Below are 17,809 nucleotides of genomic sequence, written 5' to 3' on the forward strand. Positions count from 1 at the left end.
GACCCTGGGCAGGGACCCTGCCCCTACCCAGATCTAGCCAATGGTCAGAACATTCTCCACAGTTGAGTAGAGTGGGATATTACTTTCTCACATACTCTGGTGCCTCACATTTGACCATGTCCACTGGAGGGGGAGACCTGGTGGCACTCAGAAGAAGGACAGCAGGGTACCAAGAAGGGACTTGATACCCTATGAGCATATACAGGGGGAGGTAATCCCCTTCAGGAACAGTCATATGGGAGGGGAATAAGGGGAAAATGGGAGGGAGAGAAGAATGGGAGGATATAAGGGATGGGATAACCATTGAGATGTAACAAGAATAAATTAATTTAAAAAATCAGAAAATGAATATGGAAGAATCTAGGAGAAAGCTCATCTTTACTACATTAATAAACAGACTATCACTGGACTTTTGAACAGTTAAATATTGAAGGGAATATTTTTATACAAGAACTGAATATCTAATCAAACTGATTAAGTAGAAGGTAAAATGAAGCAGATGTATTTCAATTAAATATTATGAAAGATCACTACCCATAATCTTTCTAGTCATCAGAAAGGCCATTATACTCTTTCTACTTCCTCCTGCTTTGGCTTTAAGTCACGCATGCCCCTTAGCTCTGGCTAGGCACGGTGCTGCTGGATAGCTGGTTATCAAGCCAGTTTAAAGGAAGAGGTAAGAGGATGAAAAGTCAAATTTACACTAGATTAACTAGTAAGATTCAATTTCACAAAATTCAAGTCTTCATATAATTCAACAACAAATTCAAAAACAATAACAATAATTGTTTAACATGTGTAGGGCTCTCAGTTTAATCCTTAGTGTTCACCTCTGTAGGCTTAAATTATTCAAAATCTATTTTATTTGGGGTTCTTAAACATTTCTCAACACGTGTTGAGTATGTGTTTTGTGTGTCTGACACATAAACAAGTATTTAACCTTGTAAGGAAAAAAGGTTAATAGGAAAAGCAGGTTGTAGACTCATTTAGAAGTAGCTCCCCGGGACGATTCTCCTCTTTGTCCAGCAGTCCTGTCTAATAGCAAATGGCAAATACCAAGCAGCAAGCATCAGCAGTGGTAGTGGCACCATGATCGAGAAGAAACAGCAATGTTCTGCAGAATCAGCAAGAATCGGGATACATCTAGAATCAGTTGGAATTCCATGAGAAACTCTTTCAACTGTTTCTGTGTGGAGTCCAGTAAAAGCTAGTGAAGTGATGCATGGTGTAGCAATCCAGAAGCATCTTATCACTGTCTGTGGGGCTCTACTCATAGCCTTTCTGAACATCACACTCCCTCTCATCTGTATTTTTTCAGCAAAACATCCCTTGTATCCTCCCATTTCTCCCTCCCTCCCATTTTCCCCTTACTCCCTTCCCTTATGACTGTGACTGAGGGGGACCTCCTCCCCCTGTATATGCTCATAGGGTATCAAGTCTCTTCTTAGTAGCCTGCTATCCTTCCTCTGAGTGCCACCAGGCCTCCCTATCTAGGGGACCTGGTCAAATATGAGGCACCAGAGTTTGTGTGAAAGTCAATCCCCACTCTCTACTCAACTGTGAAGAATGTCTTGTCCATTGGTTAGATCTGGGTTGGGGTTTGATGTTTACTGCACATATTGTCCTTGGCTGGTGCCATAGTTTGAGCATTACCCCTGGGCCCAGATCTGTCCATCATAATGTTCTTCTTGTAGGTTTCTAGGGCCCTCTGGATCCTTCCATTTCCCCATTCTCCCATGCTTCTCTCACCTAAAGTCCCAATAAGATGTCCTCCCCTCTCACCCACTTTCCTAGTAAGTGAATACTTTCATGGGACATGCCCCTTGGGCTAGTGTCTAGATAAGTGAGTATATACCATTTGACTCTTTCTGCTTCTGGGTTAACTCACTCATTATATCATTTCTATTTCAATCTATTTGTCCACAAATTTTGGAAATTCCTTGTTTTTAATAGCTGAACAATATTCCATGGTGTAAATGTACCACAGTTTCTTTATCCATTCTTCTACTGAGGGACACTTAGGCTGTTTCCATGATCTGTCTATTATGAATAAGGCTGCTATGAACATGGTTGAGCATATGTCCCTGTTGTGTGATGGGACATTTTCTGGGTATATTCCAAGGAGTGGAATAGCTAGGTCTTGAGGAAACACTATTCCCAGTTTTATGAGAAAGCACAAGATAGATTTGCAAAGTGGTTTTACCAGTTTGCATTCCAACCAGCAATGAAGGAGTATTCCTCTCTCTTCATATCCTCGCCAGCATGTGTTATCACTTGAGTTTTTGATCTTACTCATTCTGATGCATGTAAGATGGAATCTCAGAGTTGTTTTGATTTGCATTTCCCTGATGACTAAGGAGGTTGAGCATTTCTTTAAGTGTTTCTCAGCCATTCGATATTCCTCTCTTGAGAATTCTCTGTTTAGTTCTGAGCCCCATTTCTTAATTAGGTTATTTGGTTTGGTGATGTTTAATTCCTTGAGTTCTTTATATATTTTGGATATTAGACCTTTGTCCAATGTAGGGTTGGTAAAGATCTTTTCCCAATCTGTAGGCTTCTGCTTTGTCCTGTTGACAGTGTCTCCTGCTTTACAGAAGCTTCTCAGCCTCATGAGGTCCCATTTATTAATTGTTGACCTTGAGGCCTGGGGTGTGGGTGTTCTGCTCAGGAAGTTGTCTCTTGTGCCATTGTGTTCCAGGGTTTTCCACATTTTTTTCTAACTGATTTACTGTCTCTGGTTTTATTTTGAGGTCTTTGAATCACGTGGGATGATAGGAGACATGATTGATTACTTCTTTGGAGGGCTCTTAGGAACTGTCATTATCTTCCAGCCTTGTGTGTTGCACAGAGTTTTCTAGTTATTGAAATAAAATATTTTTCTGGTTTCATTTAAACATTTCAAAAATCTACATATTGGAGATATTTGTATAATTACTGGTATTTATTAGAGTTTAGAATTCGTAAAATGATCCTCATGCCCCAAATGAATAGAATCATTGCATTATATTTTAATTAGTAATCAAAGTGCTCTTTTATTCTTTCACAAGAAAAATTCTACACCTATGTACTATGACAGTAAGCATAGGCTTCTCGCAATGTAATAATTATTAGTCAGTCAACTGTCATTTTCAGATAATAATTTTCCTGGTTGGAGCAGTTGAAAATGATTCATTTTCCTTCCCATCTCCTACATGATTTCATGGAGCTACAGTTAACACTAACCTGATTTATGAAGATGTGTACTTTTTATAAAAATGATAATGACTTTACCTCCAAAATATCTTTCAAATAAAATCTAAACTCTTTATAATTTCAAAAATGTGTTCTAATGTACGGCCTTAGCCTTCACTCTCTTTTCCAAACATACTCTGAATGCTGCCCATCAAATGACCTGAAACTGATTTGTCCAGTGCACAACCTTGTTTCTGACCTTCAGATGCATCCTCCGTATTCACTCCATGAAATTCTTCACTAAAATTAACCTCTCATCTACTAAATCCTTCATGCTTTTCCATTTTCTCTTTTCTTCTTGGATTTCTTTCATTACTTTTTATCTCACCCTTTCTTACAACAAATATTCTGTTTCAAGCATTGTATTTTTGTTTATTTAGGATGGGGATTTACTTTCTTTCTTATTTTTCCTTTTTTATTTTTACTGTCAAAACTGTAAAGTGCTTAGACTGTAGTCACAAGAGTGTGTGTGTGGAGGCACCCAATTTCTAAAAAATTGTTCCATGAAATTGTAGTTCTGCATGGTGTTTTCAGATATAGATATCAAAAACAAGTTTTTGTGGAATTCAAAAAGTTTAGAGAATAAATCTCCTCAAATGTTCCTATTCGCAAAATCAGACTCTGAATGTGACAGGAAAACGTGAACCAAGATATTTGACTGTATTTGATTGGAACCTATGTCTTGTTAGGAAATATATTAGCAAATATCAGGGACAGCTGTGCAGTTATTCATTTTAGAAAGCTAAATACTTGTTTATATGTCAGACTCACAAAACACATACTCAATACTTATTGTGAGTCTATAAAATATAAAAAGAGAAATTTATAATTTAGGCAGGTTTTCAAAACAGACAAACTAGGTCCTGCACATTTGAAATGAAGTGTCATGTTTTGAATTTCCCTTAGGCTTTTATTTAGGAAAAATCAAATTTGAACATATACTTTTCAAGGATAGCTACTTAGAAAAATTAGACTTGGAAGAAGTATTTAAAATACCTTAATAAGGCCTTTATACTATTGTTGTAATGTGAAGTAATCTGCTCCACATCATAGCACTTCCTAATATTTGGAGTCATGACAGCCACATGTATTAAAAAACATAGTGTCATATACCTTGAGTATAGAGGGTAGCTTCTTGAGTATAGCTGAACAGTTCATGTAGTCTTATTTCCCCTGCTGTTTTATTCACATTATTTTTAATTTTTTCTTAGATTACTAAAACGAGAGGACAGTTTCACATTTATTCCTCGTTCCCGTGAAGACCTTCCAGACAACTTTCCAAAGGAAATCCCTGGGGTCTGCTATTTTCTGGAGTTAAGGACTGGTCCAAAGCTGCCAAAGCCATCTCTGTCTTCTTCGAGAATAAAAAAGGTTTCCTACAATATTGGCACAATGTTCCTCCGGGAGACAAGCCTCTGAGACCTGATGTTGATGAAAGACTTCTCAAAAAACAAAACAAAACAAAACAAAATAAAACACAAGTCCTGAACATGGGTCTTGAGGAGGGAAGAGATTGCTTCTCTTCCAATGCTCTGTAAGAACATATAGTAGAGTTTTTATGTTAGAGTGGGGCAATGCTACTCCAAACAGTGAATGATTGCTATCAGTTTTTTTAACTGGATATGAGAGGGGAAAATAAGATGGATCCATTCATATGAGTATTTCTGGTCATATATATTTTATTTTTAAGTACAGACCCTCTTTGAAACATAATCAATCAATAGAGCCTGTGTTTTCATTTTTTATACCCATGCAGGTATCTTTCCCTATATATTTGTACCACTTTCGAAAGCCAGTTTTGAATATATAATATATATATTCACACACACACACACACACACACACACACACACACACACACACACACACACATATATATATATATATATATATATATATATATATATATATATCCCTACATTTAGTGATTTAGAGGGTAAGGAATACTCTCTAATTTTTTTCCTGAATAGAAATTTCATACATACATCATGGTAGTATTTTTAAATATCAAGGCAAGAAGAACTGTAACTCAGCAAAATATTTTAGGGACAGTACATACACACACACACACACACACACACACACACACACACACAGAGAGAGAGAGAGAGAGAGAGAGAGAGAGAGAGAGAGAGAGAGAGAATCTTCTTTGAGATAATTGCATTTCACACAACATGATTAGATATTTAGAATGTGCTGTTGCTTTGTTGGTATATTATGTGATACTAACCTACTAATCTAATACTGTTTCACTCCTTTAGAAAGATTAGTGCTTGAACTGAAAATATGTATAACTAAGGATATCAGCTGTTGAGAAAGTATTTGTCTGCTTAGTAAACATATCTTTTAGGTTTACTGAATGTAGCTTGGATCCAGAGGAAATGGAATTTTCTAGTAGAAAACAAACCTTTAACTAAGATTCAGGAAAGACCTTTTTGTGATCTTCAAACGTACCACTTAAAACAAAGTACTTTGCAAAACTGGGCCCTCTCAAGTTGGAGCTTATCAATGTAGATGGTTTTTGCAATATTACATGGCTACTTAACCAATATTGTCTCAAAAATTGATATATTTTTCATTGTCCTTCCTGTGTCTGACCAATGCCTTCAAAGAACTGACTGCTACTCTCAGAAGGAAATTCCTGATACGAGCGTTACTGAAAAAGGCCTGTCAGAAAATTTGCCAAGAATGTTGCTTATTTCCTAACCACAAAACAAAGGAAAACCCTGTATTTCATGGCTTTGAGATTATAGAACTATATTCTTCTTCAGTTTCATTAACAAGATTTTTTTTTAAGCAGTGAATCACCTCATGAATACTGGAACAAGCCTGAACTCCAAACCCAGTAAGCACCATATGTAAACAGATAGGTTTCCATAGCATGCTCTTCTAAACTGAATGTCTGTTACCAATAACAAACACTGCATGAAAAAAAAATATTACAGGCTAACTTGAAATTAAGAGTGAACAGTGTAGCTAGAATTTTCATATTTGGGGTCAGATATAAAGCCTAAACTTCTAACGAGTTTAATGACCTGGAAGATTTTGCTGTTTTGAAATACTAGAGTGGACCATTTTTCTCACTAGTAGCTGTGTTTACTGGACTTAATATGCTTTTAACTAATTCTGAATATCATATGTGAGGGTTATTCAATGTTTCTACATTCTCTAAGTATGTGACCTGGAAACAGTTATATTAAACAAATTGCTTATTATAAATATGTACACTTTCTAATTTGATCTGTATTCTTACCCTGGTACAATGGTTCGTTCAACAATCTTCATGTGGAGAAGGAAAGACGTATGTTCTCCAAGTTCTAAGCTGTTACCAGTCCCTCCCCCCTTTTCCCTGACTTAGTTCTCTAATTTTTTAAAATCATGTTGGTAGAAGCCCAGGGTATGTCAAGGAGTCTTTATAGCCAAGGCTAGTATATACTTAGGAGAATAATTATAAATAAATGTCTTTAAGAGACTTGGGTATTAGCTTACTTCCTTCACAGTAGTCAGGCATGGACGAATTTGTAGGAAGTGTAGATGAAAACAAAAAGTAGTCATGATCATATTTAAAAAATAACCATATGAAAAATGCATGAAGAAAGCTAATGGTCTCTTTACTGTTATGTTAAGGAACAAGGGAAGATAGCCATGCTCACTAAGGTCATTTATGTCAATTAGGTACAGTAACTGTGTTTAACGTGATACATTCAATCATTCAACACTCAATAAGCCATAAGGCTAAAAAATATTTCCCAGGAACCATTCAATCTATTTCTATATTTTTGAAAGATTTTTTCTGAGCAACTGTCTTAACACACAGTTATTCTCTCTGTATTTAAGAAAACATATGCAAACTGTACAAACACAAGTGTTATCTTTTTAAACCTATTATCTGAAATCCACTCTATCATTCAGTGATTTGTTATAGAGCTCAAGGGAAAATTTGTTCATTTATTCTCAGTGTTCAAATGCATCACAAACTCTATATATGTTTACATGATTTTACATAGAAAAATAGCCATTATTTTCAGAAATAACCATTAGCCATTCTTGTCAGAAATATCACTTTAAATAACACTGCAGAAACCTATTAAATATCACTTACAGTAAACTCTATTCCTCAAACACTATACTCTATTTCTGAAGAGAGGATGAGAAAGGAGTCTAACCTTTTATGAGTTTTTCAGACTGTTTCAAATGACTACAAAGTTATATTGTTGTTAAATGTGCTTGTGAGGCATAGTTAAAAAAGTTTTTTGTTCTGTCTGCAGTCACCTATGGGAGAAGGTAAGGAATTTATGCTTTCATTTCTCCTATACAATAGAGTTCATACATTCTACCTTAGGAATCTTAACTGCAAATACAAAAAAAGGATTTTTGTTATATTGACTAATCTCTCTCTATTACTTTCATACACTTACAACTCTTAGGAAAGGAATATCTTTAGTGTTTCAGGTTGAAAGGAATTTAGAATAATGTGTATAGAAGCACAGTGATTGCAAATTGTTATAAAATGTTTAGCTTACTGTACAATGAAAGATATCAAAGGTAACATGGTTCCATGTTTGAGACTTGGGTCATATAGTTAAGTATTAAAGAAGCTTTGCAACTAAGCATTATTACCATCATTTATTACTTGCAGAATCTTCATTTGATGAGGAGAATATTGTTACCTACAAAAAATAATCAAGCATAGTTATAATCTTTATATATTTATTCAAATATTCTTGTATAAAGGCTGTCTCATGGATTTTAATAAATAGCAACATTATCCACAATGAAAGATTAAGTTGTCTCAGAAACATAGATCAGCTTTTCAGCTGTATCATGTAGTGAAGTTTATCTGTGACCCGACTTTCTAAAATCTACCTCTGTATGCATTTCTTCTATTGTATTTTAAACTAGTTGGTGTTTCCCTTTCAATGCCATATTATATATGGACTCCAGTGATCTTTAACCAATGTTTCTGACACAGATACTGATACATGCAACTGGAGAATTGGTCAGTGGATCCAGCACAATTTAGTTCTTATAGTCTCAAAATTTTTCCTCTTGTGTAATGACTGTAACATCAGGATAGAAATAGATGTTTATAAATTATTAAAGTTTGTTCCTCTTCAAAGAAAGCAAAACAAAACAAGAAGGAGTTAAAACAGTCTAGTTCTCAACTGTTCCAATGTTCTTAAACTTTCAAATTTTCCCAGAGTTCTACCTATAAAGCAAAAGTAAACAGAAGCAAAGGGCAAAATCACGAAGAATTTATACAACCTTCAAACTGCATTCTGGATAGATCAGTGTTACTGATGACTGAAAAAGTGGGTCTACAGTTGTGTGGTGTTAAGAGGGACTTGGAGATTATGACCATCATCATCGACAGGTGCTTGGGTCTATGACTGGTTGAAATGAGTGTTGTACATGTATAGGATAGAAAGAAAACAGTGACATAATTTTCTGTATTTTCATGTTCTTTGAGCAAGGCACTGGTTATATCTTCCTCACCCTTTCTTCTTCTGTGTGCTCACCAGATACTATCTCAACCCCTCAAGCCCAGCATCCATCAAATATCATTTCCTCTTTACCTGTCAACCAGACTTAGACACAGGAAGAGTTGCTAATGCTTCATTCAGGTTAGATATCCCACATAGTATTAGACCTTACTGACATTACCTAATTATGTTTAGTGTGTGGAGCCAGTACTGTGTCTACACTTACTTCTCTTTCTTCAAAATACACTTGATGCAACTCCTTAACTATTCCTTTGGAATTAATTTTACACATATGACTTTTCGTCAGACAAAACCTAATGATTCAAATTTTTGAATCATCATTATATCTTAGTTTGGTTCTTTCTGTTATTATATTGGAGACTTAAAGTTATTTTAGAGACTGTGTATAAAGTGATAGTCCAAATTCTTTTTTCTCTTCTTTTTATTATAATTAATTTACATTACATTCATATTGTAATCCCATCACTTTTATCTTCCTGTTCCCATCCTACAATCAATTCCTCTCAACTAGACTTCTGACAGGTGGGGTCCTCCTCCCCCACCTTCTGACCACAGCCAATGAGGTCTCATCCAGACAGTCTTCATCCCCCTTCTCTTTGTTGCCACAATGCCTTTCTGCTAAGGGACAGTGATGAAATCCTGAGCATCAGAGATCTTCTCAGAGGCAGTCCTTTGCTTATCCCCTTCCATATGTCAAGAATGAGCTCTCCATTGGCTACACCCAAACAGGGGTCAGGGATCTCTGCTTACACTGTCCTTGGTTGGTGTATCAGTCTGTCTATGCCCCACCCCACTGGGTCCAGATCCTTCAGTCTTGATAGTCTCCTTGTAGAATTCATGACAACCCTTACCACTGCTCTGACTCTTCCATACAAAAAGCCTAGTGTCAATCTGCAAGTCCAAGTATCTGCCCTGATCCCCCACTGGGTGGAGTCTCTCAGAGGACATGTTTGTTGGTCCACTATAATATTATAAACTTATAAAGTGAGCATATACCATGTGTGTCTCTCTGGGCCTGCGTCTGGATTACCCCTCTCTGGATGATCCTTTCTAGTTCCCTCCATTTGCCTGAAAGATTGCATTGGATTTGATGGCTGAATAGTATTCCATTGTGTAAATCTACCAGTGTTTCTTTATCCATTCTTCTGTTGATGGACATCTATGTTGTTCCTAGATACTGGTAATTAAGGAAACAGCTGCAGCTGGGTCTTGAGGTAGCACAATTTCCAATTCTCTGATAAAACACCAGATTGATTTCCAAAGTGGTTGTATCAGATTACACTCCCACCCACAATGGAGTAGTGTTCCCCGTTCTCCACATCCTATCCAGCATGTGCTATCAGTTGACTTTTTGCTCTAGCCATTCTTGATAGGTGTAAGATGTAATCTCAGAGTCATTTGATTTACATTTCCTTGACGACTAAGGATGTTGATCATTTCTTTACATTTTTCTCAGCCATTCAATATTCCTCTTTTCAGACTTCTCTGTTTAGCTCTGTACCCCATTTTAATTGGATTAATTGGTTTGGTGGTGTTTAATTTCTTGAGTTCTTTATGTATTTTGGATATTAGTCCTTTTTTGGATGTAGGTTTGGAGAAGTTTATTTTCCAGTCTGTAGGCTGTTGTTTTGTTTTGTTGACAGTGTCCTTTGCCTTACAGAACAAATTTGTTCTTTTTATGCACTTGTCTTATATGAGTATGCCTAACTTATAGTCATTTTAATACACACATAAGTTGTGTCAACGTGAAGGAACAAAGTTTATTTTTTAAAAAAGTTAAATGCCTTAGCTAGTGGGTCATGTCAGAATCCTTATGGTGGTGAATGAAGAAAAGCTGTTTATATTCTATATAAATTGTCATCATTTTGTCAGGGTCTATTGATATAGTGTGCAAAATCTCTTCCCCCAACTTGATTCAAATAATGGAAATTAATTACTAGTGTCTTGCCACCTTTGTTTCCTTTTCATTCTCTCTTTCTTTCATTGAAAAAAAAAGACATGGCAGTGGTAGTGCATGTCTTTAATCCCAGCACTTGGGAGGCAGAGGCAGGCAGATCTCTGTGAGTTCAAGTCCAGCCTTGTCAACAAAGTGAGTCCAGGAAGCCAAGGTTACACTGAGAAATCCTGTCTTGAAAAACAAACAGCAGCAACAATAAAACAAAAACAAAACAATATAAAAAAAGAAAAAAGAAAAAAGAAGTCATTTATAGATTTATAGGATAGGAAAAATTACAACTGACCATATACTGTCAAATTCTTTATAATGAAGCAAATAGTACATGCGTGTGTGTGTGTGTGTGTGTGTGTGTGTGTGTGTGTGTGCATGTTCCATAAGAATTACTTAGAAAGTTTTAGGAATGTCAATTACTGGGCATTTCCTTAAGATACTTTAATTCAGCACATCATAAAAATAAGACCCAAGGATCCAGTTTAGAAAGTCACTCTATGTAACACTGTATACAGCCAGATTTGCAGATTTTTGAAGAACTTGCATATAATCTCAATGATTAGAAATTAATACAAGTTGATTGCAATAGCAATATACTACTTTATTTATAGTTATTCTGAATTTTTAAGCACTCTGTTCTTCTTGCTATCATTTCTGCCATAAATTTTAATTTTACCTTTGGTTTCAAGTGCTTACTCTGTTTCCAAAACATGACTCTTCAAACACTGATAAGCATGAGGGATGAATATTGTTCACTACAGGGCTATTAGGTATACGAGATACTTTCTGAGTTACTGCCAAAACTCTACAATACATTGATTTTGCTGGCCCTCACCACTGAAGTACAAAGAATGAGTTTAAGACACAATAAGTATTGAAATGACAGCCTTAATTCAGACTTCTGTGATCTATAAATCTTGTGTCTTTATAAAAAAGACACCAAGTTAATACTTAAAGCTTCATTTCACTATGTATATCAAAAATTGGATTTTATACTTGCCTCAAAGCAACTTCTTAGCAATACTTTATGACAATCTTTCAAGCAATAATTTATGCTATGATTATGATGCCATATATAATACATTTCTGTATATTTTACCAAGCCTTTGGAGAAATAGAAACATGGTTTCCTCAAGCAATAATATAGGTGGTTTTGAATTTTTGCAGCAAGAGGTGAATCAGGTTTTTAAAAATTGAACAAACAGTATATAAATCAAAAGCTACTAATTTGCAAACAGATAGCTAGTGCATTTCCATCAGACTATGCCTGGTTTATAACTTAAAACTATTGTTATTACTGCAATTTCTATTTATTCAAAGATATTTATGTACTGCATGTAAAACTACTAAATTGTTTTATCTATGTAGTTTAATACAAGACAAAGTCATGAATACATGAAAGTAGAGTGTAAGTTGGAAGAGCTGATTGAGAAAGTTAACTTTGCTAAAAACATCCATGGGTCTTGGTTTGATGAGATCTTTGAACAGATAAGATCCTGAATAGAAAGGAGCAAAGAGATTTCTAAAGGAATAGAGACTGTTCAAAGGGTCTTGAAGAAATGGCAGTTTCCCTACTAGACACATTTCGATTTGATGAAAATCATTTAGTGTGTTACTTTTGTGGTTCTTTGTCTGTTTTGTTTTGTTTTGGAGAAAAAAAACCAAGCTAGCCATTTCCAGCCATCTGATAAAATAGTGTCAGTGTTGTAGCAACTCTGAGTCTTAGTGAAACTGGTATTAGAAGCTCACAGAGCTATAAATAGCAACTCTCTGAAGGTGGAAGATAGAATAAGTCTTGGTTATACTGATGAAGGTAAATGGGAGTGTAGGAACATCTGGGTCTACAAAACAGAGAGGACCAAACACTGGCTATGCCTTACATCACAGAAAAGCCTATTTCAATTAACACAGGACAGATAGTCAGTGTGCAGGGAACATAACACTGAAAGATTTTTCTTTTCTCTCTCTCCAAACATGTTTGGCTGAGCCTACATTCACTAAAAATATTATTTTGCACTTTGCACCCCCACCCCTGATCCCTTACATAGGAATGACATGTTTTTCTTATTGGGAACTTCAATCATAAATTCTGAAAAATGCTTAATGTCATAAATCCCATGCCATCATTTTTGAGGATATTCCACATTGTATACTTCATACTTCCTCAACTTACACTCTGGCTATTAGCAATGATAGTGCTCAGCATCTGAAAGCAAAACTTGGATGCTCCAGAGACCTAGAGATAACAGAACTCCAGAGCTCTTGACAATGTTCAGGGGGAGAAATGACAGTGTTCTCTCTGCTGTCTATACTGAAAGGATCTGGTTATCCTGGCATTATTACTCAGAGATTTCTCACTTACTTGTAACTGGTTAATTCATGCATTATTCATTTAGGACAGAAATCTCCAATTTTTCAGGAGAATCATCAGTCATAGAAATAATTTAGGAAAAATATTTTGTATGCTCAGTCAGTTCATTTGTATATAAACTTCAGAGTTGCTAGGGTTTTAAAAAATCCTAAAATATATAAAAAGCTTTAGTGATGACAAGTTATGTGGCTTAGTCCCTCAGATTTTATCTTCTGGTGACAACACTTAATCATTAATTAACACATTTCAATGATTTTTATTCTTTCATGTTTTCTATGTTACAGAAAAATGTTATAGAGTTTTTATAAATAAGATGTATTTACAAGTTGTGGTATTGAACCATATTTCTCTGATTGTACAACATTTTGTGCTAAAAATATTAAACTATTTCAGAGGTTGATAATAAAAGTCAAAAGTAGTGTCTTCAGGCTCATTCACATTAAGCCATAAATTAAGGCACCTTAGACTTGTCAGAAAAAAAAAGTACCATGAAATAGAATACATCTCTCACCTACATTCAAGTCATTTGAACAACAGTGTATAGCATATCAACTCTGGCTAACAAGAATCTCTGTCTTTCTGTATTCAAAGAAAGTGAGCTCTGAGAGTTATTTTCCTTTCTCAACTGTCCAGGAAACATTCAGATTTGTTCTGTGTCACTGATTTTCAAGGCTACGAAAGAAATATCTCTTTGTTCTGAGATTTGACCTACATATTTGAATACAACCTCTTAAAAGCCCCTCAATCCACCCTAAGCATTTTAAGTTAAATATGCCAGAGAACTAAGCAAAATATTGAAGCATTAGAAGTAATGAGAAATCATCCAAAATTAGATTTCCACATTGAAACCAAAATCTAACCTTGTTTTGGAAGTGGATATGCAATCAAAATGGTTTATGCAGTAAATGGCAGAAGATAATGACAAAAAGATCAAAACATTTCTAATGGTAGCTCTTTATCTCTTGCTACAGTAGCCTGGATAATGTATAGAACTGTAGAATCATCCAAATCAATTCAGTGGGAACTTCAGGAAAATTCTTGAATTTTTTTCTGCTGTGTAAGAATAATGATGAGTGGATAGCCTCTACAATTATCAGGCATATCACTTTAATTAGTTTCAAATGTATCACCAGGCACTTGTAAAATTCAGCCCCATAATTTGTTATGTAATTCTGTGACCTGAAATAATGGTTGTCCCTTGCTTTTTCTTTTGATCCTTAAAACACTTTTTTTTGTCTATGAAAAACAAATTACTATCTGGCCACAAAAGTTTCCAAAATTTATGAGCATATATGAAATATTTAGGAGGATTCAACTGGTGGAAAGGAAAGTGTAAGCAAGACATGCTCCCACCATAGGGAGGACAAAGAGTAGCCATTATTTTCTTACATTGAAATTATGTTTGTTATCCATCATGTTAACACAAGAGAAAGTTGAAGATATTAATATGGATATTTCATTTAAAAAATTTAAAAAATCATTGTATTTATATTCAACAATCTGAGATGACATAATACCATAATATTCAGTGTCAAAATTTCAAAAATTAAAAATTGAATTTTAAAAATTGCTAATCATAATGATGATTTAAAGGAACAATGACAAAAATATTCTTCATGATGTATGTCCAACAGAGCAGAATTTGTTTCTGTTTGAATAATTTAGTACTCTGTCTTCTATCAGTATTCACTACATGACAAATCAAGCTGTAGTATAATCTTTGTGCTAATGAGTAGTTATCTGTATCAGCTGCAGTTGCAGCTCAAATATGATAGACCTGACACCATTTCTGGATAAGTGTCTCAAAATTCTAATGAATGGATTTTATACATAGATACTATGTAGGGCAAACTAATCAGGTCTTTAAGTGTGTTGGCCTTTTTAACTCCTATACTCCCCTGTCCTTTTTAAGTCCTGTACTGCCTTCCCTTCCTTTCCTGATTCCTTTATTCTGACTTTTCTATTTCTGCTTCTTTGTAGCTCTTATAAAGTGCATCACAATAGTATTTTACTCTTTGATTTAAGCCTTCTCCTTTTTATATTCACACGACTGAACACTGTACATTTGTGAGGTAAGGAGGAAGAGGTTAGAACCTAGAAGAGATCATTTGGGAAGAGAAGTGACTGTTACTTTGGGCCTTCGTTATTAAAGGCTTTGTCATACAAGAGAAACATGAGTCTAATAGAAATATCTTTTCTGTCTTCTGTGAAGTATCAGAATCAACATTTTAAAGTTCCTGCCTTTGGCTGCTCCAAGTCTTCATTTAAAAAAAAATTCTCTTATAGCTAAATCTTAATTTTTTCATTAGACTAGAGAATCACACTGTTAACAATTGGAATAGAAAACTTGCTATTTCTGAAATCTGCTTTCAGAATGGTAGGGCAATTAAATGCAGCTAGAATTCACCAGCTCATTGGAAGTAATGGATACATGGGCAAATTTCTTGGCTACTGCTCCATGAATCAGGGAGTCATGCTGCAGTGTTTAGATCCTGGAGTGTCTGAAAGCACTCAACATAGAATTGATGTCAACCTGCCGAAGAAGCAATATGTGGCATTCTCCATGTTTCTTAGCTCCATCTTTGAGATTTTGGTGCATTTTCACATAACTGTTTTTAACCACAGTTTTGACTGTCTCACTAGAATTGATGAATTACCATGGTCTGATGTACAAAAAGACCAATTGTGACATTTTACATTGTCATAACAAGGGAGCAATCATTTATAAATGTTAATCCAAGGCCACTTATTTTTCCTGGAAAATTAGACAATATCTAGCAAAGTATTTGGTTTATATATCTTAAGTGTTCTAAACAGGAAGGCAAAAAAGAAATTTTAGGAAATATACCTAGACATTTTTCCATTATACTTTTATGTCACTGTGTTAATATTATGTTCACACTTCCTTAGAATTACTTTGTATACTCTAGTAGGATAGGAGTATTAAATTTTCCTCTTTAGAAAGATATATTTTTTAAATTAAACACTGTATCTCTGGTCCTGAGCATGGGACATGGGGCCTGTGCATGCTAGGCAAATAGGCAACCTGGAAACAACCCTCCCAGATGCAATCTTTTACATTTGGTTTCCTATTTCTGATTATATTCCTTGCTATACACCAGAAATCTTAAATTCAGATCACATAGAAAAGACAAAGTATACATATTTTAAAAAGAAATTAACAACTCCAAACAGTAACATCTTTATTCATCATATTTTATTTATCCCATTCTCCACTCTGAACTTGTGAAATAAATGAATAATCACCATCTAAATTGAGACTGATGTTGCTATTTACTGTGTTTGTCAACTATTTTCCTTATTAAGCATGCTTTTGTCTGTAAAGTATAGCCAATATTAAGACTTAGATGAATAAATTAATAAATTCATTTAAAATAAATATTAAACTGTTAATATCTTTACCATTTTTATTTGTTTAGTGTATAATTTCAAAGTGATTTTTAAATGAGAGAAATACAGATAATGCAAATGAGAAATTAAGTTTTGATCCAAAGTCCTCTTTTGTCTCCCTGTGTTTTTTCTGTGTACTCAAAATCAATTTCTAAGGTCCAGTGTACAAAATCTACAAGCTATGGACTGCAGACACAGACAGTTACTTTATTAGGAAATCTAGTCCTGCTGTCACAGCTCATCATGATGTGAGAAAATTAAGGAAGTTTGGTAGGAAGTGAAATATTGCTTTATGTATATATAATTTATTCACATTACATCTGGATTGTAATCCCCTTGCTCCTGATTTCCTGTTCCTACCCTACCCACCCCTCCAATCTGTTTCCCTCCCCTATATCTCAGACATGTGAGGTCTTCATCCCCCACTTTCAGGCCGCAGCCCATCAGGTCTCACCTGGAAAGTCTACATTCTGCTCCCTGTGTTTCCACAGGAACTCTTCCCCAAGGGGGAGTGTTCAAATCTTGGGTAGCAGAGGTCTTGTCAGTGGCAGTCCCCCACCCTCACACCCACCCCTCTTTCCTTTGTGGTGAATGAGCTGTACATTGACTATACCCAAACAGGGGGTCCACGTCCTCTGTTTGCACTGTGCTTGGTGTATCAGTCTGTGCAAGCCTTGATATTTGGAGTTCCTGACAACCCTCCCCACCCCTGTCTGCCTGGTGGCTCATTTCAGTTATTTTATGTTAAATGATCAATTTGTTTCATTTAGAAAAGAAAGAGAATCATTCCTCATTCTACAATTAACCTACCTGAATTCAGACTGTTTAACTGTGAGTTGCCATTTTATAAAACCAAAGGGTCCCATTTCCCAAACAGTACTTTAAATATCAAGCTTGTCTTGCTCATCTGAGTGTATAATATCAACACATCAAACATGCAGCACTGCATAGTAGTGACTAGGCTCCCCATGCTAACATAAAGATATAGTTGTGATGTGCTAGGCTTTCATTAGTGTCCTCTGCATGAGGTAGTGTTTACTTAAACAGACACCTGAGCTACTTTAGTATTTGTTCCATTTGTTTGTTGCAATCTCATGCATCTAAATTTTGGCTTGGCTTGTTGTAAATAATATTATATATATATATATATATATATATATATATATATATATATATATATATATATATAATATGCTATTTTACTAACAGAATATACTTTGTGATCATTTCTTTTCAAAAAATCTACTTATCACAAACTTAAACTATAATATCATCAAATAATACTGGGTATATATACTATTATACATGTAGGGCATGGTTAAATTACATACATTTTGAAATGCC

The 17,809-nt window shown here is 35.1% G+C and overlaps 1 protein-coding gene across 1 annotated transcript in view; it reads left to right on the forward strand.

The window, feature by feature from the left end:
• GUCY1A2 (guanylate cyclase 1 soluble subunit alpha 2) overlaps nucleotides 1-16,317 on the forward strand; it is a 289,208-nt gene extending 272,891 nt beyond the window's left edge. The window contains exon 8 of the mRNA XM_084781493.1: nucleotides 4,443-16,317. Coding sequence (XP_084637619.1) covers nucleotides 4,443-4,650 — 208 coding nt within the window. The 3' untranslated portion in view covers nucleotides 4,651-16,317. The remainder of the gene's footprint in view (nucleotides 1-4,442) is intronic.
• Nucleotides 16,318-17,809: the final 1,492 nt, after the last annotated feature.

Source organism: Acomys minous (genome assembly GCF_964271855.1).
Source record: "Acomys minous genome assembly, chromosome: 5".
Lineage (NCBI taxonomy): Eukaryota > Metazoa > Chordata > Mammalia > Rodentia > Muridae > Acomys > Acomys minous.